Here is a 26,515-nt window from a genome sequence, read left to right as displayed (position 1 = left end):
ATTAAGAATTATATTTATGGCTAGTGCTATGGCTAAGACTAACATAACCCAGTCAACAACAGTAAAAAGCTTCATTAAATTGTAAAATAATCCTCATCAAGCCTAAAAACACATTACGAGTCATATTAAAATCCAAAATAAAGCATAAAGAACTAACAAGGATATGATTTAAACAATATTTTTCTCTTATCCCTAACAAGCAAGACAAAGTGCCAAGTGTATCCCTACTCTATTTCGATCTTTGCAGCAAGTACAACATATTGATTTCACAAAGGTATGTTTTGTATAGTAGAAATGATACTAGTCGAGAGTCGGGATCAAACTGTGTAAGAAGGATATAAATGAAAGGAAGAGACTAAGTTGCACCACTTGCCGGTGGTGACTAAAAAAATTAACACTAAGCAAATAAACACTGACACCATTTGACGGAATGTTTTACTGTCTGATTGCAAATTAGACTTTCTGCAGTAAAATCGGAATAACTTTCTTAGAACGTCTGCTTTTAACATTTATGCCATAAAGTTATCTACATTTTCAACAACTAATATGTTGCACAAAGTGATAAACAAAAATAAGAAACTAAATTCATTTCAAAGTCGGCAGTTAGAATTGCATCTATTCTATGGTGACACTGTTTCATGCACTGTTCTGCAGGTTAAAAAATTAATAGGCAACGCATACTATTGAAAAGAGAAATGCAATTTGATTGATGTAGAACACACTACCCCATGAAGCTCATTTCCGCCATGACATAACTGCTTTAGAACAAAAATGAAACTGGCTTTTGAAACCACTGATGATATGTAAAACATTCTAAAATGTGGGGCAGATCCATTATTTCAAAGTTTCCTGGGGGGGGGGGGCAAAGAGTTTGAAATCAATGCATTTTACAGGAAAAAAAACATCAAAATACAAGCAAAAATTGCATAATGACTCTCCCCTCGACTGCTCGGATGACATGCCTGGTGGGGGAGGGGGGGGGGGAATGCAGGATTTTCAATGCAGAAGGAGATGGAAGGCTTAAAATGTGGAGAGAATCCGAAAGTGAGAAATTGTTGTACACACATAGGAGCTAACTACATTATGCTTCTTTTATACATCACTTAACTTGTAATGTTAGACAAAAATCAAACAAAAAACTTACTGAACTTCTTTTTCGCAAAAAGGCTTCAGCTTCATCAACAAACAATAACAACCTAAACATTTGTATAGATACATATAGGCAATTAATTTCTGTAATTATATCAAAAGCACAGGTATATACACTCAGATAAGACATACAAACGCATACATATTGTATATTGAGAAATAGAAACAAAAGAGATGAAAACTGTAAAGCGGGAAAAAAAATAATAAAACAACCTGGTTATACTTTGCACAACGTTATGAAAATATATAAATATATACATATAAAAGGTGACACTTGGAGGGGGTGCGCCCTGGGTATCACCCGTCTGGCGAATGACATCCAAAGCGATATTCCAAGTTTTTAAAAAAATCTAAAGCTAAAATGCATTTTTAACACTGCAAATTTGAAAATTTTTCAAGGGGGACACCCCTCCCCCCCTACTATGAAGTGACTACTATTCACTATCATGAAGTGAATATAATTCTAAGGAGTTTGTTCATATTGTCAATACTTAAGACTTAGTACAACATCCTCCTAAACCTAAAACCCATTATCTTTCCCCGTTTTGAGATAAGTTTGAAATAAATAAGGGGCCATCAATTTAAACCACCCCTTTCCTTTTTTGACCTTGCTACAAGCCCTGTACATATGCATCTAGGGCAAATTATACAAAAAGCGTTCATAGTTTTTAGATTTTTTTTTTGCACATTAACCCACAAAAATTTAGTTATAACACAAATTTAGTTGCACCTGAAAATTGTATGAATTTCATGAAAACATAAAACAATAAAATTGTTTCTCTTTTAATTATTAATTAATTTTTTTCATTTATTTTTTAATTATTTATTTTTTATTTTTTTTCATTTGTAGACAGGTGACATCACAAAATACCGCCCCGAGTATCACCCATGCTAGTTATGCCACTGTAAAATACACATATATAAATATAAATGTTAAAATAAAATAATTGTATGAAATAATTAAAAATCCCCAATGTTGGAATCAGCAGCTTTTATAATACTGATCTAGCATAAGTGCTGCTACACAGAAGTTGATAATTATACTTATATCTTGTTTTTTTATGAATTACTTATTCATACATATTTAATTTTTTTTCTTTTCTTTAAAAGATATTTCTCTTAGTTTGAATAATAAAGGTTGTGAAGAAACAATTAAGGCAGTGAGTGAGAATCAATGGGATGTAAGTGAGAAAGTTTAAAATTTTGAGGACACCAGTACAAATGGTAGCTGAACATCTCCTCTGTCTTGGGGCAAGATATAGTACTAGAAGCCTTGGCAGGTGCTGTTCTACAGCATGATTTAGAGTAATTTTTCAATGAAAGTCTACAAAGGACCTTATCTTTAAATGTGTTTTACTCAAAACTTTAAAAAACCCACCTACATCCCTTAGCTTCCCACTGCCTCAATTGAAACCTGAATATGTAGACTCACTTAACTATTTTTACAAAAAAAAAAAAAAATTGAAAGAAAAAATAAATTTTCAAAGTCAACTACAGATTTAACTTGATAATTACAATGTTTCTATGCATAAAGCAAAATGCTTTCGCCCCTTAAATATAGTTGAGGCAGCATTATAGGTTAATACCGAAAAGCTTTTTTTACAGCATCCAGGGACTACCATTTCCTAATTTTTAGGAGTCACCAACCTGGAATATTCATAAAGAGCTAGAGGCAGTAAACCTTTCATAACACAAATTAGTGCTCATATTTCTATTTAATTTTAATGCATGACTTATTTGTACACATTCCCACATAGTACATTGTCTAGTTTGAATAATAGTATACAGGTTGCAAAGAAACAGAATAGGTGACAACTAAATCAAAATGCACAAAAAAAAACTTTTCTAGATTCATGTTAAGAGGCTGAGCAGCACTAACATGTTTGCGGACATCTTGCTCGTTTGTTATAACTAATAGTATGAAGGCAATTTCACATCATAGGAGAGGCTACTCTAGTCAGTTTATTTCTAAAAATAAAGTAAAACTGCAGTTTCTGGATGCTGTAATGAGCTACTTGCTTGTATTTCAATGTGCACAATTCCTTCCTTTGAAAGTGAGTAGTGTATAAACTGAAAGACTGCAGTGAACATCCAACCTTTTTCAGTTTACTTTTTTGCATAAAGTGAATCAAATTGATTTTAAAAATTACATAGTAATATATTATACATAATTTTTGAGCACTAAGAGGAGCAATGCAAATAAATGTTGATTCTCAATATTTAAGACGTAAGACTTACCCTCTTCGAGAACTGTTGGCCCAATCAAAAACTTTATTGATGGCAGTAACACCTTCTCTGCCCATAGCAACAACATCACCACCGCTCATAATGGCATAGTTCATACCACAGTGTTGGGCTAACCTCTGAAAGAGAGAAATTGATTTGAATAAATGCTTTATATTAACATGTTTATTTGTGATCTGTTATATAATATGAGAAAACATGACTATTTTATTTATACATTGTGTTCACTACAGATATTCTTTATATTTCATAAAGCAAAAGCATTTTAGTTAAAAATAGTTGAGACGTAACAGTAAAAATCATAAATGATTCTGCCAGGCCATATGCTATCATAACTACCCATGGAGAAGAAAAAATATAAAAATTGTTTTCCAGTCAACACAACCTTTTATCTGTTTTATTTATTGAGTAGAAAACATGGATTTATTAAATTAATAAGGACACACATGCTGAAAAATAACGAAAAGGATTATTGATTTTAAAGAGCGGTTTCAAACAGGGAATTTCTTTTTTCTCTATGTGCGATTAAAATACCATAAAAAGAAAAAATCTTGTTTAGATATAAACATTTGCTTCAAAAAGTATTAAGAAAGCAAATATCTATGCAGTACATTAAGGGAAAAAAACTTTCATTATCACAAACTGAAACAAATTGAACTGTAACTTATTTCTAGGAATAGATTTTCGCTTATTATCCACAGTAACTTGAAATATCTTAAAGAGAACAATTTTGTTTCCCACTGTCAACCGTATGATCCCATTGAAAAGATAAATACAGCTTATTTCTCAATGATAGCCCAAAAACTTTTAGCATCTCTGCCACTTCAAGTTTTATGGCATTACAGGAACAAAAGTTGATTATACATTATAGGGACAAATTAGTACATTTTTCAGCATTAGAATTACAATTTAATCGTAAGTAAAAATAAATTTAATGTGAAAGAGGAATTATTTTTCTGGAAAAGCAGTATCAGAACAAAATCACCCCTTACATATTACACACACCAAGAAAAGAGAAAATAATAACACATTCAAAATAACGGGAGAATAGAAAAAATGTAAGAGATGGCAATTAGTGAAGGAAAGAAAAAAACTCAATTCCTATAATATTAGAAAATAACATATTATTGTGTTCAATAATTCAAAACAATAGAAGAATGAAATAGAAACAAAGTTCTTAAAGCACTATTCTCTGCTAGATATATAGGCACAAATAACTTGACAACTGCCGAAGTAGGATTACAAAAATATGACCAAAAAGTAAAATAGAAAGCTTATTCGATGGGCAATAGAGTCTATAAAATTTTTTAAAAGCAAAACAAAAGGAACTTAATATTATAACACAAAAGGGAAAAGGAACGTAATAAATTTAAGCGTGGGGACAGCATGACAACATGCTTGAAAATATAAATACACATTATGTCGTATTCCTCTTTTCCCTACAGTCACAGCACAGTAAAAGTTATTTGTTTCCAGCAAAAACATTTTATTCACAAAAAATAGCATGTTTCCAATTAGAATGAATGCTGCAAGTTCAATATTTGTCATGCAAAAGTCCATGAAATTAGATGAAAAAAAAACCCACCTTTACAAAAAGAGTTTTTCCTGTACCAGGAGGACCATATAATAACAGATTTCTGTACATGCCTTTATTTTTCTTAGTATTTCTAGTAGCAATTGTGATTTTACTAAGACGTTCTTCTAAAGTAGGCTAAAAAAGATACACAATAAATCTTAAATAATTATATGTTGAAAAATAAGACTCGACATTAATAAGTAAAAACATGTTTCAAATTAGTTAATGTTTTCTGGAGTATTATTAACTACATAGTCTAAATTATACAAAATTCTGTTATTCAATAATGTGACACTAAAACCGTAAATTTATATGTTTACCAAACGTTACAATAAGCTATTGAATTTTAGATGTATTTTCATAACTTTAACCCGTAATCATTTTTGTGGTTGTAATCAAGACAAAAGAAAATAAGGAAGCAGTGTATTTCATGAAGTAAAAATATCTTCCAAGTGAAAAAGTAAAAGTATATACAAGAACATAAAAACCAAAAGGCAAGTTAGCAGAAAAATCCAATGACAAGTTAAAAGATTACAAGGAATCCCGTTTTCAATGCAAAAACATGTGAACTAATAAATGAAAAGACATTTTTGCATTTAAAGAGAGTCTCCTTGTAAGCACATGACACATGTCTGAATTTTAGATTTTTAAATGCTGTTGCATATATTTTACAATAGTACACTGAAACTTCTACAAGCGACGCCCTCCATTAATGACAAATTTTCCAAAGCACCAATTTTTTCCTCTATTAATTCAATGCTAAAAATTTGCAACCAGCCTCCCCTACTTAACCCTCTGTGAATGACCACTGGCTGGCCCTTTGTCCAAAAATTTTCTTGCATACATTTCCCCACAAAAAAAAAATCTACAATCCAAACTGGTCAGTGGATTTTGACGCTTTGTTTACTGTTGAGGTTAAGGAAGGGATGACGAGTGAAAAGTAAGTCACACTGCTGATAATCACTAGGGTCTCTCAATCCCTTAGGCAAGCACATTTGGTGTGAATTTAAGGGACGTACAAGAATGACAGTGCACTTAAGCTAAATTTCTTGTTTAATCTAGGGCTTAAAACATGTTGAAACAGCGGATAGAAGTGATTTGATTCTTATTAAAAAGGAAATTCAGACAGGAAGATAGTAGATGTTCAATGTTGGGGGAAAACTCAAATTACTAAAATTTTGAAGAACAAATTTAAAACTCATAAAAAATGGGAAACTTTCAAACATTGAAAAAGATGTCGTAAAGAGAAGTCGAATGGAAAAATCTGAAATTGCTTCATATTTTAGGAAAGTTTTAAAAATGCACACTAGGCGCTTATGTCATGTAGTATTTGATAAATAGCAAAGACAACTAATATTCATGTTTCTTTATTCTATAAAATTTTTAAATTTACAGAACTATTTTTGGCGAAATTCTTTTGGTGAATTTAGGTTGACACTTCTTTAGGCGACTGCCTCTCTTGTAGAGAAGTTTCACTGTATATGTTTTCCTCCTTACTACTAAGATCTCTCAACATATCAGCCATGCTATTTCATATCTTTGCAGGTCTGATTAAATGTACTCATTTAACTGCCCAGAGTGGGATCTATAAACTATGGTTTATAAACAATAGATAAATTGTTTGATAAAACATTATTATACTAATAAATTGTTTGTTAATACATTATTATTAACTGATAAATTTGAAACAAAACTAACTAAAGGCCAAAAGAATGTTACAACAAATTCATTTCTACTTTTATAATTCACTTACATTTAATATAACACCTTGCAAAACATCTTTAGGTTTGTTCAACAACCTTTGTTTTGTTTTGATTGGGTGTTTTAGGGCTTCTGACAGAGTAAGACGTGATGTCTCTTGCACAAGCGATGGTTTGTTTAAACGGGCTTCAATGAATCTTGCAGCTACACCAGTACCTTGTTTTACTGTATAGTAGCCAAAGGCAAGCATAGTAACACCAGCCACCTATAATAAAAACAAGTTATTTGAAAACACTTTTAAAACCCGGGTTCTTAATGTATTATATCACATTAAATCTTTTCAAATTTACGATTTTGCAAACATTATTGTATTAAGATGAAAGAATAAATTTCAGCACAAAAGAGTTTGTACTCTTTTATAAACCATGAAACCTTACAAAAGCCCGGATAGGGAAGCAGTGGCGTAGCTAGACCCGACTTTCGGGGGGGGTTACTTCTTTTATATATATATATATATTTTATATATATATATATATATATATATATATATATATATATATATATATATATATATATATATATATATTTTATATATATATATATATATATATGTATTTTATATATATATATATATATATATATATATATAATCGCTTGGAATTTTTTCCTTTTCTTCTTTTTTTTTTCTTTCTCTTCTCTCTTCTTTTTCTCTTTTTTTTTTGAGACTAACTTTTCGGGGGGGGGGGGTTTGTCCCCAAACCCCCCCCCCTTAGCTACGCCCCTGTAGGGAAGCTACTTTTCTGCCATAGACATGTCATGGCTTATTTTCAACATTTTTTGCCTAACTAGTCAAAACAAAGCACCTAGTGGCTCACCAAACATTGTTAAAAGCAATGTTGCTGAAATTTAAACTTTTATTTTTAAATAAAGATATTCATTAAATAAGACTCATAGCTACATGAAAATCAAAAAATTCCATCAAAAAAAACAGAGCTAAATTACTAAATATATCAAATTTGGATGCTTGAGAAGGTCTATGGACTGTTGGATCTGTTTTCACCTTTATTGAGCAATCATGATTGCTTATTGCTTTCATTTGACTGTTTTGATGTGCTATCATTTTATTTTCCCGCCAGCACCCTCTGCAGCACCACCGTCGACCAGCTCTTCATGATACTGCTCCTATAGCAGAAGCCGTCTCCAGGTTGCGTCCATATCTTACACTTACACGCATTATATACACAACTACACACACACAACTACATACATCTACACACACATACACACACTCAAACACATACATACAGACACCTACACACATCTACCCACACACTCAAATACATACATACAGACACCTACACACAACTACCCACACACTCATCACACTCATGCCTGCACACAGACACAAACACATATGCCTACACAGATTCACATTCCGCACCACACACAAACACTCTTACACACAACTACTCACACACTCATACCTGCACACAGACACAAACACACATGCCTACATACACACACACACACTCATGATTGTGAAAAACATAATTTGTATTTAAGAGGTCAAAATTCAAATTATATATATATATATATATATATATCTTTCTATTGTATTTTCCCCAAAACTGTTGGATCGGTTTTAGCCTTATAAATGCAAGGAGACATTTATAAGCCCTATGAGCTGAGAGTAACTACTTAGGATTTGGAGAGGGAAAAGAGCTAAGGAAGAATATTCAGAAATAGTGAAAAAATACATAAAATAAGAGTTACATTATTGCTGATGCAAAAATGTTTCAAATAAAGCTATGTAATGGTTTAAACTTTGTTTTAGTAGCAAGAGCAAAAAGTACTGTAACAAGTAAATATTACAAAATCCTCACTAACATAAATGGGAAAGTAGGTTTGTTTGACACACTTTTACACATAACTACTCAATTGATGTTCATGAAATTTTGCAGACACATTGTCCGGGGTACAGAACAAGATAGAGGGTATCTTTCATCCAGAGACAAAGAAATTCCTAAGGGCTTTTAATTATAACTTATTTTTTACATCTTAAATGGGCTCTTTCTACATGGAAGAATTATGGACTGCGTCCCTTTCTCTGGCAAGCAGCAATGCAACATTTGAGACAGCTCGCACAGCGCCGAGCCCAATATGACAGGGATTAGGATTTTTAAAAGAAACATCCACTTTATTTTATTTATTTATTTTATCATTCCATGTGTTCAAGACACAAAACATGAACATGGATCCGTGGAGAAGCTGAAGTACAGCTGCGAGAATAAAAAACACAGAAAATCTAAACTCCATATACATTATAAAAACACACACACACACACACACAAAAAAAAGCAGAAAAACAAATTCTAAAATTATATAATATTAAAAACATTTAAAAAGTCTAGAGTCAGTAAAAAACCTGCTGAGAAAAGTTCTTTCTTTGTCAACCCTATACAACTTAGTATGTGTTCAGGGGCAGCTGGATGTAAATTGCATGAAGTACAGGTGGGGGAAAACTTTTTCTCCCGCTACAAACTTTATTTTTTATGGCGTGTCCAGTAAGCAGTCTTGCTAAGCATGAAGAATTGTGCTGACTAAGACCGAGATCAATTAAGATTCCAGGATTGTCGGCCATGTACCAATGATGGGAGGACACCATTTGAGCGGTTTCTTTTAAGGCTCTTTTCTGTTGGGATTTATAAAGGTCAAAATCCAATTTCACATTGGGAACAGCTGCAGCCTTAGCTAATTCATCAGCGATCTCATTTCCCTCCAGTGCAACGTGAGAAGGGATCCACTAGAATGTTTGGGAGGAGTCCCCTTGAAGTGCTTCAATGCAGGTCACTATGTCCCTTAAAATTAGTATAGCTCTTTTGTAATTCCTGGAGGGCTGTCATGGATTCCACAAAGAATTCTGCACTTATAGGCATGGATTTATTTAAGTGATTTAAAGCCATTTCAATTGCCTTAAATTCTGCATTCATAACAGAACGACCTCTAGGATTTATATTGCTAAGGCTTTGAGCCTGGTTGTCGAATATCATAATTGCCCCACTTCCAGAATTGCCATCAATATCCTTAGAACCGTCTGTATAGACCTTGATGTATTCAGGGCCAAATGAATTTATTTTTTTCTAGAGCAAGAGCTCTCAAAAGACATGGGATTTCTTCCTGCTTTTTTGCAATTTCCAATAGAGAGATTTATATTCAACGCCTTCCTTTTCTGCGGACTTTATTTGGAACTGTTGATCTTATTATCTGTCATTATGGGGGGAGGAGGGGCTAGACCATGTAAACTTCCTTTTTACTCCTACACTTATTCCTGATTCATATTGCATAGGGTTTTTATTTTTTTTTATTTTTAGATATTAAACCTTAATCTTCATTTACTTATCACCTGCATTAAATAAGTTTATTGTTTATATATTAATGTACCCTGTTTCTACCAAGGAACAGAATTTATTGTCCAAGTCTATATTAACACAAGCAAAATGGCAGGTAAAAGCAAGAAAGTAATAATTTTAGTTTTAAATGCAGTAAAAGCACTTACAGTTGCAGTAACTTTACCCCAGTCACTAATAAAGGCATTGAATCCAGTTCCCAAAATAGATCCAGCTGTTCTAAAAATAAAGTAACAGAACAGACTGATAAAATGACTGTTGTGTTACCAAATATAAAGTTAAAAATACTAATTATTTGAAAACAGAACTGAGAAATTTAAAAAGATTACACAACACAGCTGTAATGAAAGTTCATAATTGGAAGGACAAGTCCATGCAACGGGTTGTGCAGAGCAAAAACGTAAAGCAAGCCAAGGCCCATTATGGGCAATGGGTATAGCTCAAGAGGATTGTTAAACAAAGTATTTCTTTCATCCAGTGTTAGAAATAAGAATTTAAAGTTTAACGGTATTATAACACCTAAGATCAGTTTCTAAGCACCAAAATGAGAAATCTAAATGCTTTCATTGAATAAATATGTAGATGCGGTAGAACCCTGATTTTATGTTTTCTGTCAGACCAGTGATAAAAAAGCGTTCCAAGCGGAAAAACCGAAAACGGGGCCTCCCACGAAGTAGTGGAACAAATGAGCAATCTCTTCACTTGTTTTTATTTTTAATTTTTAGATATAATTTCATTTATAGTATGTAACACAATTTGTACTAAAATTTTTTTGCAAATTTGCTTCATTGTTGCAATTTAGAAATAAAAATAGTTTTAGAGCTTTTATGCTTAGAATTGCTTGATCAGCTGAGGTAGTGAAAAGCAAAGGGATGTAAGTGGCAAAATTAAAAATTTGGAGATAACCAGTACACATGGTAGGTGAACCTCTCCTCTGTCTTGGGGTAAGAAATGGTACTAGTAGCGCTGGTAGTTGCTGCTATACAGCATGATTTAGAAAAAAAATTCAATGAAAGCGTACCTAGGATGATATTTTTAAACGTGTTTTACTAAAAACTTGAAAATGTTCACTTACATCTCTTTGCTTATCAATGCCTGAGCTGTGGGCTGTGGAGACACCCTCAATTATTTCTTTTTTGTCTTCATCGTAATCATTGAAAGCAGATAGAAAATGACATTGAAGGAATTCATGATGTGAAAAGACTATACATGCATCACCAACTTCTGTAAAATTTTCACGAAGAATGTCAGCAGCTATAGTCCGGAATTATCACGAAGAAAGATTGGATGATCAGTAGAAATCCCTTTTGCAGACCAAGGACGATTAGGCAGAACAAAAAGAATGCCAGAGAGGCTTCAAACAGTTATGAAACAAATTTGTCTTGAAAATATAGAAATCTTTTAAAAAAAGAAGTTAGTGTAAGTCTTCTAAATGAAAAATTATTTTGATCTGTTTGTAGAAAAAGAAAGCTGACGTTCTCAAAAAGCATAATGAAAAATCCAGAATGCTTTTCCATTATCAGTATGGCCTTTTTCAGTGACCAGCAAAAATGACGTTGGAAGCGGGATATAGTCCAGTCAATAGGTAGAAAAAAACGGGCTTGCCTTACAAAAAATGGGGTCAAAGATTTTATTTTTTAAATTTGTGTATACTAGTACCAATATGAAAAAACCAAGTTATCCAACACGAAAGACCTCGGGAGAAGTTTTGGGGGCCGAAAACCCCCCAAAATTTGTGACTTTTTGTCGTATTTTCAAAATATCTCAAAAATGGTTAAAATTACAAAAAAACTTCCAATGCAAATGTTAAAGGGAATTAAATTTCCTTCAACTTTTGTCATTACAACATTTTTGTAGCATGAAAAGCAAGCGAGTTACAGCTTCTTGAAAGTCACACTTTTTCTGAACCCCCCAGCGAAGTGCGTGAAAGCGCATCGGATAACGGAGGAAAAAAGGAGAAACGCCGGCAGTCTGACCTTGGAAATCATTTGTCTTTCACAGTTGAGGGTAAATGCCTCCGTTCCCTTTAACTTAAACAAAATACCCCATTCCATCCCCCCTTTTTTTCTCTCCAAATGAGATGAATCGACTCAATAGCTACTCATGTTGGTCACTTCAGGGTTTGAGCGAGAGTATGTTTTATCAATTTGTGTGTTCTGTATTATAATTTTTTCCCTAGAAATGATTACGCCTGACGAAGGTGTTTTTTTTTTTATTATTATTATTATTTGCGAAATCAGTTTGCATGAATGCGAAATAAAGATTGTAAAGGAGAAGGGAATAGAAAATCTTCAAAGATGCAGCGCAAAACGGCAAAATGAAGAACATCAGCGTTTTTTGAAGTTCTTAAAAGAAGTGACAATTCACACTGCCTGTCACAAATGCTATATCAATGAGCAATCAATCTCTTCCCTTGAAGTAATGGTTGAACCTAACATGTTAACTTAATTCCTCAAGAAAGATTACTGGCAAATTATAACAACAAGAATTATCTTATTCAACTTCTTGAGACATATTTCGAAGAGGCATTGAAGTCAGGCAGACTCAAGATGATGCCAACTTACTTACTGCTCTTTCAAAGGCAAAAGAAATTGAAAAGGTTGTTATAGTAGGCGAGAGGATATAGATCTGTTGGTGCTGATGACAGCTTTAGGACAGCCTTTCAGCAACTTGTTCTTTTTAAAACCTGGAAGAGGGATTGCTTGTGATTTGTTTTTTCCCCCACTATATCTTTTAAGTTTGACCCCAGCAATATTCTTTTCATCCATGCGTTTAGTGGGTGTGATACGATTTCGGCAATCTTTGGCAAAGGCAAAATTAAGTTGTACAAGATAGTAAAAAAAAAAAAAAACTCCTGAAATTAAGGAAGCTATTGAAGTATTTATGGACCCAATCTGTCATCATGATGCTTTAATTGCAGCTGGAGAAAACATTTTCAAATATTATACACAGGTGACGTAAAGTATTTGAACCTATCTTTGGATACATTGCAATTTAATCTTTGTATGAAACTAGTATACAGGGCTAAGATAAATCTTGCAGGGCTACCTCCAACGTGCGGGGAGGGGAGGGGGAGGATGCTGGACGTTATCACTCATATCGGTTCTACCACCAAATTCAAAGTTGGTTGGGCAACATAATTGAACCAGAGTAATGGGGTTGGGAACGCAGAAAGCAAGGTCTAATGCATGTTGACACGAAAAGAGATTTAGTTACTCAGAATCTTTTGAAGATTGTGCCTTGTACCTGCAAGAAAAATTGTACTGGAGCCTGTTCTTGTCACAAGGCAGGTTTAAAATGCTCCAGCACGTGCAAACACTGCAGAGGCACAAATTGTGAAAATTTGCTTTAAGGTCGAATGAATCTCTCTGTAATTTAAATCTGTATTATTCTGTCTGTAATTAATCTGTATTAAGCTTCTACAGTTTGATTTTCATTTTGAAAGATAATTCTTTTGGGTTTTTCATGCCTCAAAAAGTCAGTTTCTGCAGAATTGTTTCAAAGTGTTCATTACGTATTACTATTGTACCTTTATTTATGGATTATTATGTCTATTGTTTGCTTATTATCACCCTAATATTTATTCTTTCACATTTATATTCGAATATTGCATTTATCGCTTGTAATAGAATAGATGGTACGAATTATGTGCTTTAAATGAATGTGAAGATTATGTAATTCAATTACAAACTGCAATATAAATCATATGTTATTGGAGTCTGACTGAAGATTACCTCTGTCAGACTAGAAATATTAGTTCGTGAGCGGTGGGGGAGGGTTTATTATTATTATTGTATCAGAGCATAGGATGCATGACTGTGTTGATTGTTTGCTTATTAGCTGTCTAATATTCATTCCTTCACATTAATATTTAAAAATCGCATCTCTGTTTGCAATAATTAGACTAGATTGTACGAATTATATCCCTCAAATGAATGTATATATTGTGTAATCTAGTTACAAACAGCAATATATCATCTATTATTGGAGTCTGATGAAGACTACCTCTGTCAGATCAGAGAAGTTAGTTCGTGAGCAGTGGGGAAGGGTTTTTTTTTTTTATTATTGCATCGTCGTATGTTTTCAGTTTCATAATACATCGTTTGTTTTTGGAGTCTAGTGGGAACTAATCTGTCAGCCAGAATTGCTACTCTCTGTCCAGCGGGGGGGGGGGGGGGGGGGGGGTGGGGGAGGAAAGAAACTCAAACTACTCTAACTGTCAATAAACTCTCTGAAACTAAAGTTTCTATTCAAGTTCTAATAGGTTTGACGCCTTGCTTTCGGTGCGAAATCTTTTTTTTTTTTCGGAGTGGAGGAAAACTGCCTATTTTCAAAGAGCTATAGCAAGCTTGTTATTTATGCTACCAAAAAGTTGTAAATGCAAAAGTTGTAGGAAATTTTATGTTCTTTAAACTTTACATTTAAAACTTTTTTCTAAGTTGAACCATTTCGGAGATATTTTGGAAAAAACAAAAAAAGTCATAAATTTTTGTGGTTTTTCGGCCCCCAAAAGTTCTCCCGGGGTCTTTCGTGTTGGATAACTTGGTTTTTCCATGTCAGCACCAATATGTACAAATTAAAAAAATAAAATCTTTGACCCCATTTTTTGCAAGGTAAAATGTATCTATTGACTGGACTAATAATGCATGAAATGGAAAATGTAAAATCGGGGATCCATTGTATCAGATTATAAAAAATTATTTAATTTTTGATATTGAAGTGCCTTATATTTTGAGTAGCATATTTTAAAAAAAATCTGTAAAATATGCACAGAGGAAGAGTTTATACAAATACGAAATTCATTGTATTTTAAAAATAAGTGCGCAAATTTTTTCATGTCAATTGCAGGTCTCAATCAAAACGAGTAGGAGAAAAAAGCTCTGACGCAGCCCAGTTTTTGCGTTAAATTTTGCTCCAAGATTTACAAATCTAGGTGCTAAATCAAAATGTTTTGGTCTCAAAATGTGACAAAAAAAGAGTATTTTAAAAAATAAATAAAAATAAGAATTAAATCAATACACTCAGCTAAACAAAACAGTAGTACAATGAAACCATTTATATATAGAGATAAATCTGCTTACTTTATGGATTCCAAAACTGTAGTTCTGCTTTCAGCAGCCTTTAAGCGTATTTGCTCTAAATATAAATCTTGGTTTTCTCTATCGACTTTTGCTTTTGCTCGCATTTCAGCTTCAATTCTTTTCATATCACTCTGTGCTCGAATCTCCATTTCTCTCTCCAGTGTAGCTGAAAAGTATAAGATTATTTATTTAAGATTAAAAAAAGTAACAGCTTTTCAAAAACATAAGACGCAAATAGAGTTTTATAGTTGCAATTAAATATGAATGTGTGTCAAAAATTATTTCCCATTTTTCCTGTTAAACATAACATTTCATTACAAACTGAAAGTGTTTTCTGTAAGCCGTGAGAAATCGATGCAAATACTTGATATGGAAACCCCGAGTTTTTTTTAAATCATGTCAGCTCAGAAAAATATTGAATAGCTTATGTTTTGGAGTACCTAAAGTTAAGTTGTAAAGTAAAATATTAATACTCGAGATTTTTTTTTAATGATTTTCCTCTGATTCCTTTTCTAACATGGTACTTAAAATTTCAATATTTATCTTAAGCTTTTACTTTCATGTAGAGCTTTTCAGTGTATATTTCAAAAGGGAATTTGTTTATTTGAAATTTAATCAAATTAACTAATAGCCAAGGCAGTTTTCAATATTATAATTCATTTTACAAATTTTTAACAATGACATCTTAAGAATCGGCAATGTTAGAACAAAAAACTTTGTGCTATTTCAGCATTTTATAAAAAAAGTTTGATGATCAAGTAAGCTAAAATTATTTTTACTATTATTATTAAGTTGATTGTAATTAATTATTATTTTTTTTTTTTTTTCTAGAATTTGGACAAGGATCACACAAATAAGCAAGGCAAGATTTTGGACACAACAGTCCAACTGTACAGTCAAACAATTTTGTCTAGCAACACTATTTTAACAAACAGGAAAATAATTGCAAATAAAATGAACATTTTAATGTTGTTTAAAACAATAATTACTGAACATGAATCTAGGTTTGAAATATTTTTTTAAAATACAGTAGAATCTCATTAATTCAGGGGATCCAATTGGTCCAAATTAATGAAAGTACGGAGTAAACAAAATAAATCAGAAACTGAGCCCAAGTACATAAACTACTGTGCTGTACAGTAGTTTGTTTAAATACATCAGTTTCATTTGTAGGTTATAATTGTATTTTGAATTGAAGAGAATGAAATATAAAACTTCAAAAGAAAATATTAAACATACATATTGTTAAGAGTTCGTGATACAACTTCAAACTTTCTTGAAATGACGAAACAGTTCTTGAGAAAACACAGGAGATTTATTTACAGCTATGTACAAGAAGCGTAGTTACAACTGCTAAATCAATAATCGGCAATTAAGCAAATATCAATTAACACCATAAACTCAACTGTTACATGTATTTACATCCAAATACGCAAAAACACAATGCAAAATGCCTCACAATAAACAGAACTAATCCACGCTCTCCAGCATACCGCTGACACGATTCACAAGCAAAAACTAACTCGAGACTAACTCTTTATGCTGCGGAGCCTATTTATAAATCCTTGAAAAGTTTCCACAATATTCCATTGAGAAGATTCGACTACATTCTACATTACATTCTACAAATATCTCATACTTTCTTTTTATTCATTCACGAATCTTATCAATAAAAAATAGGGGGCCGTATACTTCAGTTGAATGTCAGGGGGTTGTATATTCATTACAAGAAACTATTTACAGGTTACGATACTAAGATAATTTTTAGATGAAAAATAATGGAATGAACGCCAAATTTAGCTAGATTACAACAAATTAATCACAAAAATAATTACTATTTACAGAATTTGTAACAGTATGTACATACATTATTTTACAGGCCTAAAAAAAAAATCATTGCAGTCTATATAACTGGCTTTTTATTCATACAGTATCTCTACATAGTATAAAATGAAGTCTCCAAAAAGCGTCTGTTTGTGTGAACACGCAAAACTCGAGAACTACCCGGTTGATTTCACTGAAAATTTTCACAGTATCTTTCTTTCAGCCCCGGAAAGGTTTGCAGATCGGTATGAAAAAAATTCGACTAGCAGTTTTTTTTTTTTTTTTAATTCCAATTTAGGCCCAATTTTCGCATAAAATCCCAAATATAGGGGTGAAAAGTTACTTACACACGTTCATATTATATATTGTTGGAAAGGGTAGAATTTTCTGTGTTGTACACAATTTGTTTCAATGTTCTAACTTAACTATGGTGGGAGTTATTTGCATTTTTAGCTCGAATTTTTTTAGGCTCAGCTAAAATTTACACTACTTTCTTCATTAAATCTATCAATAAAAAGAGAAAGAATTGTCTTACAGAGTTTTCTTTTTGACACCATTACATAGAGCGACATTTTTACTTCCTTATACAAAAAAGGAAGTATTGTATTCACAAAAATAATTTCACTCAAAAATCGATTTTAATTTCCATTTTGCTCACCCCCCGAATGAATGTTGAGTTTTTTTTCCGACTCACATTTGCAAAGTACGTCAGTAAGTCTCGTAGAGATATCACCTGCAACATTTTTTACTGAACAAAGTCATTTAAATGAACGGGCCAGAAACGTGAACGATCCTCTAATAAACTGATTATTAAAAAGAAAGAAATTGCCCATCTTTAATACATAGCACACATAAAGGGGAGTTAAGAAGTGAAATTTAAATAACACTTAGGAGAAATTAAAATATTTTGAAAGATACTGCTTTATTTCATAAGAAAACTGTTCAAACATTTAAAGAAAAATTTTACCTCTTCTCATTGCTTCCTGTTTTGCTAAAGATTCTTCCTGCTTTCTTAAGTTTTCTTCATTAGCTCTTTGCTAAAATTTTAATTTCTCTCATTACATCAGAAAAACAAATCTGATTCACAAGAAAAAGAAATTATATCACTTTCTATAGTATATTTGTAATATGTAGCAATAAGACAACTAAGAAACATACTTGCTGAATCAATTGCTCATCGTATCGCTTCCGTGCAAGCTGATCCGCATATTGGGCTCTCTAAAATAAATAGAGATATTTTAATTCAATCATTATTCTGCTAATTATAACAGCATAAAAAGAAACTAAATACAGTAGAAGACCGTTATAATGCACACCTTGGGACCAGAGCTTTTGTGTTATACAGGTTTTTGCATTATATAGATCATTTCACAAATTTTGAAACTAATATTCAGAATATATCTATATATCAGCACTTCAGAATGAGTTTTATCTGCAATGAGTATTAAAGCACCAATATTACAATTAGTTATTCAAATAAATATGTTTCACAATCAAAATCCTGCACTTCTGCTAGCTTCATGGTTTGCATAACAGCTGCATTTACAAGAGCCATCTGTTATTTTCTGTTTACTATGAGTACTAATTTTCGATTTAAAAGCTTTGAAATAAGATGGAAGGATGAAAAACTTTCAAAATTTAATTTGCCTAACAATTTTTACTTTTGCAAAGCAAAACAGAAGGATTTTTTAAACTTCAAAACCTATTGTTTACTTCTGAAAAGTAGTGCGGTTTATAGAGAATTGCGTTATACAGGTCGGCGTTATAACGGTCTTCTACTGTAGTACCAAGCATAATCGATTTGAAAAACTTTCTTTTTGAAGGAAAACATTTTGGTTGTAGGGGAAAAAACGGTGGCTGTTATTCTGTACAACAGCAGAGCTTGTAGGGAGGGATTTAAACTAAAAGGTTTACATGCACGATGATGAATAAATGATGTACTGCCTGACCACGGATAAGATGGAAAGGCAAACATCTGGTTTACAGGTGAAAAGGACACATCTATTGGTTTGCAGGGATGTCAGTTTGACTTCTTCAAAAATGTGTTAGCCTCTAAATAAAGAAGAGTCTCAATGAAATAAACCAATATGCTCAACAAATTTTTCCTTTTCCCTCTCAATCACATCAACTCCTCTTAACTGGCAGCTTGCTATTCCACAGCAAATATAAGCAGACAGCCCCATAGCAGAAATGGTGCAAAATGCATTGCAGATTCTTAAGAAAGTCAGCAGACTATTTCATAGCTAAAAACTTAATTAAAAAAAAATTTAAAAAGTATTTTTTTTCTGGATATAATTAACAAGTAGCATGCATTTACATTTATATCTTATTTAAAAATATTTTTCACAGCATTATGATTTATCTACTGTCTGTTTATCTTGCAAACTATTTTTTGATTTTTGATTTGTGTTGCAGGCGCCAGAAAAAAATTCTGCTATCGAGGCAGACATTGTGCATAACGAATGAAAGCAATAAATTAAAACCTTTTGGAAGAAAGGGATTCAGATAAAGCTCCATTATTGAATGAAAATTTGAAGTTAGCAAAGTTTTAACTGGCAAATTGTTTAAACGATTTGAAAAATAAAACCACTGAAAAATGAATCAGCCTTTCAAAAAAAATGTTACAGCATTATCCAGGATCATCTAAATTTGATCCTTTTTTTTTTTTGAAATCTCCTTTGCACGTCTTCATTTTTCTACCAATGGCACAACCAAATTTTTCTCCTCAAAGGAATTGTTGGGACATTTAATATACTAGGATTAGAAATAAAGTTTAAAATCCAGTTTTCTGCCAGGGATTTAACCCTGAAAACCCTTCCCTAGTTGCATCCCTGCTCTCTGCTTCTTTGAAAAAGTTTAGCTTGAAGTTAAAAAAAAAATAGCAATGAAATTTTTTTCACATTTAATTAGATAAAGATTTGATCAAAGAATCCCCCCCCCCCCCAGAAAAAATAATAAAAATCAGTTTGACAAAGTTGTAAACAAACTAAATTTTAAAAGTCGGTTAAACAAACTTAAATTATTTAGGCTCTGAAGGCATAGGAGCAGCAAAGATAAAGCCCTATGTAACATTTAAATACTTCTATACTTCTACATTAGAACCCTTATCAGAAATAGCTTGATCTGCAAAAGTCAATGGAAGACAACGGTCTTATGATCAATTACTTCAATTAACCTAACCATTATCTGCTTGATCTGCCACTGTGTTTCAATGCATGTTAACAGAACGAACAAAATTCACATATGAACGTAATTGTCCACCTCTGGAATGGAAGAAAAAAAAATTTTCTTCAGAAGAGTTTAATCTTATGCAGAAGTTATTAAGAGAGATTAATTTATTCAACATACATTTCTTCTCGTGCCAAACAAATTAGGATGCAATTTCAGGGTATATGGAATAGGAAAATCATAGAATATATTCCAAATGCATTCAAGCCAAAATTTATGCATTATATATGCCTTTTATCTTCAGAAACATAAAAAAAGGAGCTCTGATTTTACCTTGTCCTTATTTATACGTCATCCTGCTTCCAAAGTCATTTTCTGCTAGTTCATAAAAATTGCTACACTGATAATATTAAAGCACTCTGGATTTTACTTTTGCCTTTTTCAAAAATTCACTTAATGCATTTCTCTACAAACAAACCAAAGCCATTTTTTATCAACAAAGCTCACACAAATGCTATTTTTTATTTTTTATTTATTTTTTTTTTTCCAAGATAAAAATGTCTATAACTGCTTGAAGTCACTCTGGCATTCATTTTTTTCTGTCTTATTGTCTTTTAGACGATGAAAGAATCTCTCACACAGACAATCTCCCTTCACAACAGGGTTGGCAAAAACCCGGGTTTTTTTTAAAAAAAGCCCATGGACCCAGGGTTTTTTGGGTTTTTTTAAATAAAACCCAAAAAAAAAACCAACTAAAGCTGGGTTTTTTAAAAGAAATGTGGGTTTTTTTTGTCTTTTTTTAGGGAAAATGTAGGGTACTTGTAGCATATTGTAGCATAAGTATATGAACAAAGCACAAGAATTGTCTTGGGTAGAGACGTACCGAGTAGCACTTAGGCCGAGTAGCCGAGTACCGAGTACTCGGCCTTTCACTACTCGGCCGAGTACCGAGTTACCGAGTACTCGGCATTTCACTACTCGGCCGAGTTAACAAGTACCAATTATGTTTTAAGAAGAACCACTGACACACATGTGATCAATTTTGAGCTTATTGGAATAGTAGTATAGACCTCTTTGTCCATATAAAAGTTTTTAAAACTAAATTCCTGCTGAAATTTAATTTCACATTATTTAAAAAATTTTGTTTACATCAAAAAGTTTACAAAAAAATTATTTTTAAAATTAAAAATAAATAAATAAAAGGTATGATTGATCAAGTTGGAATTAAGACAAACTATACCAATCTATTTTAGTTCTAGTCCGCCAAACATAAATAATTTTTAAAAGCAAATAAAGCAAATGTGCAGGAACACTGCACACAGGTGTTTCTGCGCTACAAAGGAACGTCTTTATGAGTGCATAAAATGTGAGCTAAAGAATGTAAAGACATTCGCCAAAAAAATCTGACTTTTGTCGGATGCCTTTAAATCTACAAGCTCACATTTTGTGCATTGAAAAAGGAATTTCCTGTAACGCCAAAACATGTGTCTGCAGTGTTCCTGCACTATGCTTTTAACGTTGTTTTATTTCCCTTTTTTTAAGCAAAAGATTTTTTATATTTCTTATAACTAATTTTTGTTTGTAGCAAAAATCTATTGTTTATGTAAAAATTCCATATTTTCTATACTTACCTTTTTTGCACAATTTTTAATAAATAAGTTTCATTAACTTTGGGGGACATTAAAATCAAGATTTATTCCATTAAAGCATTAAAAACTTTATTATTCTCAAAATTTAAACTTGACTTGTAAATGATTGCAGAATATTAAATATGCTTGCGCTTTTTTATAAATTTTAATATCTGTCTTGGACAATATTCAATTTTTTGCAACTACTCGGTATTGGCCGAGTATCTGATCAAAATTTGGCCGAGTACCGAGTACTCGGCAAATTGGCCGAGTATGCCGAGTACCGAGTAGTTACCGAGTACTCGGTACGTCTCTAGTCTTGGGGTAAAAAAAGCTGGAAAACTAGTTAAAATTCAGCGTTTTCTGAAGAAGAGTATGAAAGACGACGAAACCCAAGAATGGTGAAGTTTCGGATTTTTTAGTTTCCATGATTACCAACAGTTAAGGCAAAATTACTTCTTGAGTGATAAAATCTATTGTTCGTTTTTAATTACTACTTTTTTTTTTTTTTTTTTTTTGCATTTTACTTTATTGTATTTCATTTTTTTATGCAAAACTACTGTAGAACCTCAAGTGGTTTAAATCCCTATTTACTGAATTCCAGCTTAATCAAGACATTTCTTTGAATTTTATGTTGCCTGTTTTTCTATTTCTGTGTACAGAGTAAGAAATATTAAACTTTTCTGTAAGATAATGAAAATACTGTACATCCTATTCTGTTTTCTGTCCAACCATTTGTAAGACCTGTTAATTTCTAAAAAAATATAACTTGTTAATTCGAAATTTGTGACGTGTCGGGTTGCAGAAAATAATTCACATGAAAGCCTTTTAGCTAGAGTAGTTTCCTCTGTACAATCTACAAATATTGAGAAAACCAGACGTGACAGGACTTAGTCAAGATAATTTGAGTTATTTATTGACCAGTTAAAGATAAAAGTTAAATATATATTTTTTAAATCTTTGAAGTATTTTTAATGCCGTTAAGAGTTAAGAAATACTATTGAAGTTCAAAACTCATTTTTTATGTCCATTGTCTGTGGTGAAGAACAAATAAAATAGAAGTTTAAATTGTAAAAGTATTTAAATTAATTACTTTTTTAAAAAACTTCTCAAAAAATTTAAAAAAACCCAACAGTGGGCTAAATAATGGGTTTTTTTTAAATGGGTTTTTTCAAAAAAACCCATTGGGTCCAACCCAATTGGGTCCAATCTGGCCAACCCTGCTTCACAACGATTGAGAAGCAGAGCTGCTGATGCTCTCCTTCATCTCCCAGAAGTCGATAACACATGTGTCGTCTCATCACAAATTAATCTCGATAACAAGAGCTAATACTTGCTTCCGATGATAGAAATGAAGAGGATGAAGATTAAGAATAAATAATGGAGGATGTCCCCACAACTGATTAAGCAATGTAAAGCATAAACACTTGAAAATAATTTTAACCAACCAAGAAGCACATTTAAGAAGTTGTTAGTATAGAATGTGCATCTTTAGAAAGAATAAAGCTGAAAGTCTCTCTGTCTGTCAGGATCTCTCTCTGTCCAGATCTGTCTGTCTGTTAGGATCTCTGTGACGAGCATAGCGCATAGACCATTCGGACGATTTTCATGAAATTTGTTTGTAGCTTAGAGGTGAGTACTTGGAAGTGATTTTTCGAAAATTCGATTTCGTTCTTTTTCTATTTGCAACTCCAGAGCTCGAATACGCTACCTTGCGGATGTTTACAAAACTGCCGAAAAAACTAAAATATTGCGTTACATGTGTTCATTTTGGGCAAAACAAACAGTTGGTTATGTATTTTTTTTTATTTGCGTAATTCATCATCTAAAATAAAGAATTTACCTTTTTATATGGTATAAATATTCACACTCAGCCTAAAACAATACATCATATGACAATGGCACGTTACAGATACACACCACGTTGGAGTTAACTTTTAATTAACCTTCAAGTTTGAAGAAACTGGCATTTTCTAATGTTTTTACTTCAAAACACAACTACTGAATTTAAACTAACACAAAATAAGCATTCCTGTAAGGTATATTGCACGAAACAACACCACGTATCTCTCCTGCGTGAAACCCAAACAACCCAAGTAAACAAGTTTGAACAGATCTGTAAGATTGCCTTCGGGTTGCTAAACACAAGTTAGTTTGGCCAGGGATGCCATGCATAAAAAATTATCGCCTCATTGGCGAGAAAAATATTTTAATTTTGTGCAAAAAAATCGAATGTCGCCAAATGGGGGGGGTATATCACATCTGTACCTAATTTTCTCCCAAAATAACAATTAAACATTGCACCGCGCACACCGTAAAAACGCACACCGTAAAAACGTAAATATTGACAAGCTGGCAAAATGATGAGAATATTTTCTAATCAAGTCATTATAAAGGTTCAATGCCAGAAGCAAAGTGGTGATAATTTAAGTTGGTAACCCTATCTGAAGCATATTTTTTCCTCACCCTTACTATCCCTTTGCAGTTCTAAGTTCATTTCGCAGATATATATTATTATTGTTTATTAAATCATGAGGGGAGAAAAGTGCTTACCAATGCCTTTTCAGAAAAGTTTACAACAACACCACTGCTAATTATTTGTGATAAAACAAACCATTATATTTATTTGGCAGTAGCAATTATTTATCGCTTGCAGGAGCATCCCAAGAGTGCCGATTTTTTTTTTTTTTTTTTCAAAATTAGCCGATTTTGTATAAGCTGATCCCTCTAATTTGACTTAAAAAAAGGTTCCAAAAACTATCGGTTTATACACAGAAATATGCGTTATTTTGCTTTCAGATTTGCTCTTTCAATAGACAATTTGTGACAGATCCGATCTTGTTTATCAGAATTTTGTGAAGGGTCCGTTTTGTTTGATCGAGATTTTGTGAAAAGTCCGTTTTGGTTGATCGGATTTTTGTGAAGGATCCGTTAACGGACCCAAATATCCTCTGGCCAGACCCCTTAACATTTCAAACATTTGATAAGTGAGTAGTGGAGGAGATGACAAATTAGAAGTTTTCTCAAAAAACTTTTACATTTTTTAAAGTTTGTAACTCTAAAAAGATTGCATGTGTTCATATTAATGATGGAAGAACTTTCATAACAATAAATTTGAAGTTCAAAAAAAATATTAAAAAGCATTTCATGCACATAAATGTAAAACTAAAATTGTTTAAAAGATGAAAAAAAAATTACCATTTGATTATGTTTTGTTTCTTCCGCTATGGTTTTCCGTCTTTCTTCCTGCTGTACACGTATTTGCTCTGATTTTGCGTTTTCAATAAGTGCTTCATATTCTTTCATTTTGGACTGCTTTTCTACTATCAAGTTTTGCTCTTGAAGTTTGGCAAGCTCCAAATACTGTTTTGCATTTGCTGTAAACAAAAGCAATGAATGAATACAAGTGAGAAAAAAATTTAAAAGTATGAGGTCATTTAATTTGAAAACACAATTTCAGATACCCAAATACAAGAGTAGCAATCAACAATAGGCTGGGCCCACAAATGGCCCACGGACTGCCGTTTGGAGAACCCTAAAATGCTAGGTTTGCAGTCTGAATTCTAGAAATCATATTCCATACAGTATTGAGACAAGAGTGGAGCTGGATTCTGGTCAGGGAGACGGAAGGGGACATTAGAAACATATTACAACCCAAATAAGATGGCAGGGAGTGGTCAGTCATATGTGTAACATGCGGATAGCAGGTTGCCAAGGGCTCTGCCCCAGCAACTTCTTGAAGCTGAATTCCCCCTTTTTCTAGCTTTGGTTTTCTAAAGTTACATCATGACTTTCATGACCCATCCCTTGGATCCACACTTAAAATGATTTATGTGGTTACAAAATTGTTCTTAACACTGAACTAGAGATAGGACATGCTTTAAGTATCTAGACAATTACAAAGATCAGAATGAAAGAAGTGTGCAGAAGAAATTAATAGCAACCCATAACCTGGATTTATTTCTTGCAATTTTCATAATTTTATACACTGATAACGAGAGACATTATTGATGATTATTTCAACTGTTAGTTGAAATAATCATCACAATGTTCAATGTTGACTTCAGGAAATTTTTATGTATGTATAAATTAATGATGTGTTACATACGAGATAATTCCAATTCTCGAGCAGCTTTTGCTGCTCGTTCCAATGCAGAGGAGTCAAATCTATAGGCATCCATGCGTTTGGCATTATCATCATTAGATCCTGAACCTGATTTACCACCGCCGGACGATTGACCTTCTCCAGGACTTCCATCCGGCGGGAACCCAGTAGAAGATAGATCAGGCATAGGATTTTGCCTCAATCCAAATAACCAACTCATTATAATTGTCTTTTGAAAAAACTACGATGTAAATAATAAACACAACATTCACAGCAATTTAAACACACGTGCGCTAAACCGGTGTGTGTGTGAAGGATTCTGCAATCAAACTTATACCGTTGCCAGCTCAAGTAAAATATGCAAAACAAATAGGCATTTAAAAAACGAATTACATAAAAACTTCATGGAGGAAAAGGGAATTCAACTAAAAATTCCTTCAAAAAATGGTTTAAAGTTAAATGCATTTTTCACAAATGCAAAATTCATGAAATCTGTGTCCAAATGGTTTCACAAGCTTTAAAATTTTCGTTCAAAGAAAACCATTTAAGACAGAATTTAGTTTATGGACAACAAAAACAAAATTGATGGGGAAAAGAACAAAAAGGAGGAAGGATAATTATAACTGAAAATA

General features: G+C 32.5%; 1 protein-coding gene across 1 annotated transcript in view; it reads right to left on the bottom strand.

Moving 5' to 3' along the window:
• LOC129227416 (ATPase family AAA domain-containing protein 3-like) overlaps positions 1 to 26,193 on the bottom strand; it is a 37,867-nt gene extending 11,674 nt beyond the window's left edge. The window contains exons 1-10 of the mRNA XM_054861970.1: positions 25,887 to 26,193; positions 24,977 to 25,155; positions 18,141 to 18,200; positions 17,950 to 18,019; positions 15,159 to 15,324; positions 10,227 to 10,296; positions 6,723 to 6,935; positions 4,979 to 5,104; positions 3,388 to 3,512; positions 1,145 to 1,196 (exon numbers count right to left, since the gene is read on the bottom strand). Coding sequence (XP_054717945.1) covers positions 1,145 to 1,196; positions 3,388 to 3,512; positions 4,979 to 5,104; positions 6,723 to 6,935; positions 10,227 to 10,296; positions 15,159 to 15,324; positions 17,950 to 18,019; positions 18,141 to 18,200; positions 24,977 to 25,155; positions 25,887 to 26,103 — 1,278 coding nt within the window. The 5' untranslated portion in view covers positions 26,104 to 26,193. The remainder of the gene's footprint in view (positions 1 to 1,144; positions 1,197 to 3,387; positions 3,513 to 4,978; positions 5,105 to 6,722; positions 6,936 to 10,226; positions 10,297 to 15,158; positions 15,325 to 17,949; positions 18,020 to 18,140; positions 18,201 to 24,976; positions 25,156 to 25,886) is intronic.
• Between the last annotated feature and the right edge of the window lie 322 nt (positions 26,194 to 26,515).

Source organism: Uloborus diversus, chromosome 8, assembly GCF_026930045.1.
Source record: "Uloborus diversus isolate 005 chromosome 8, Udiv.v.3.1, whole genome shotgun sequence".
Lineage (NCBI taxonomy): Eukaryota > Metazoa > Arthropoda > Arachnida > Araneae > Uloboridae > Uloborus > Uloborus diversus.
This window is presented reverse-complemented; position numbering and strand designations above follow the sequence as displayed.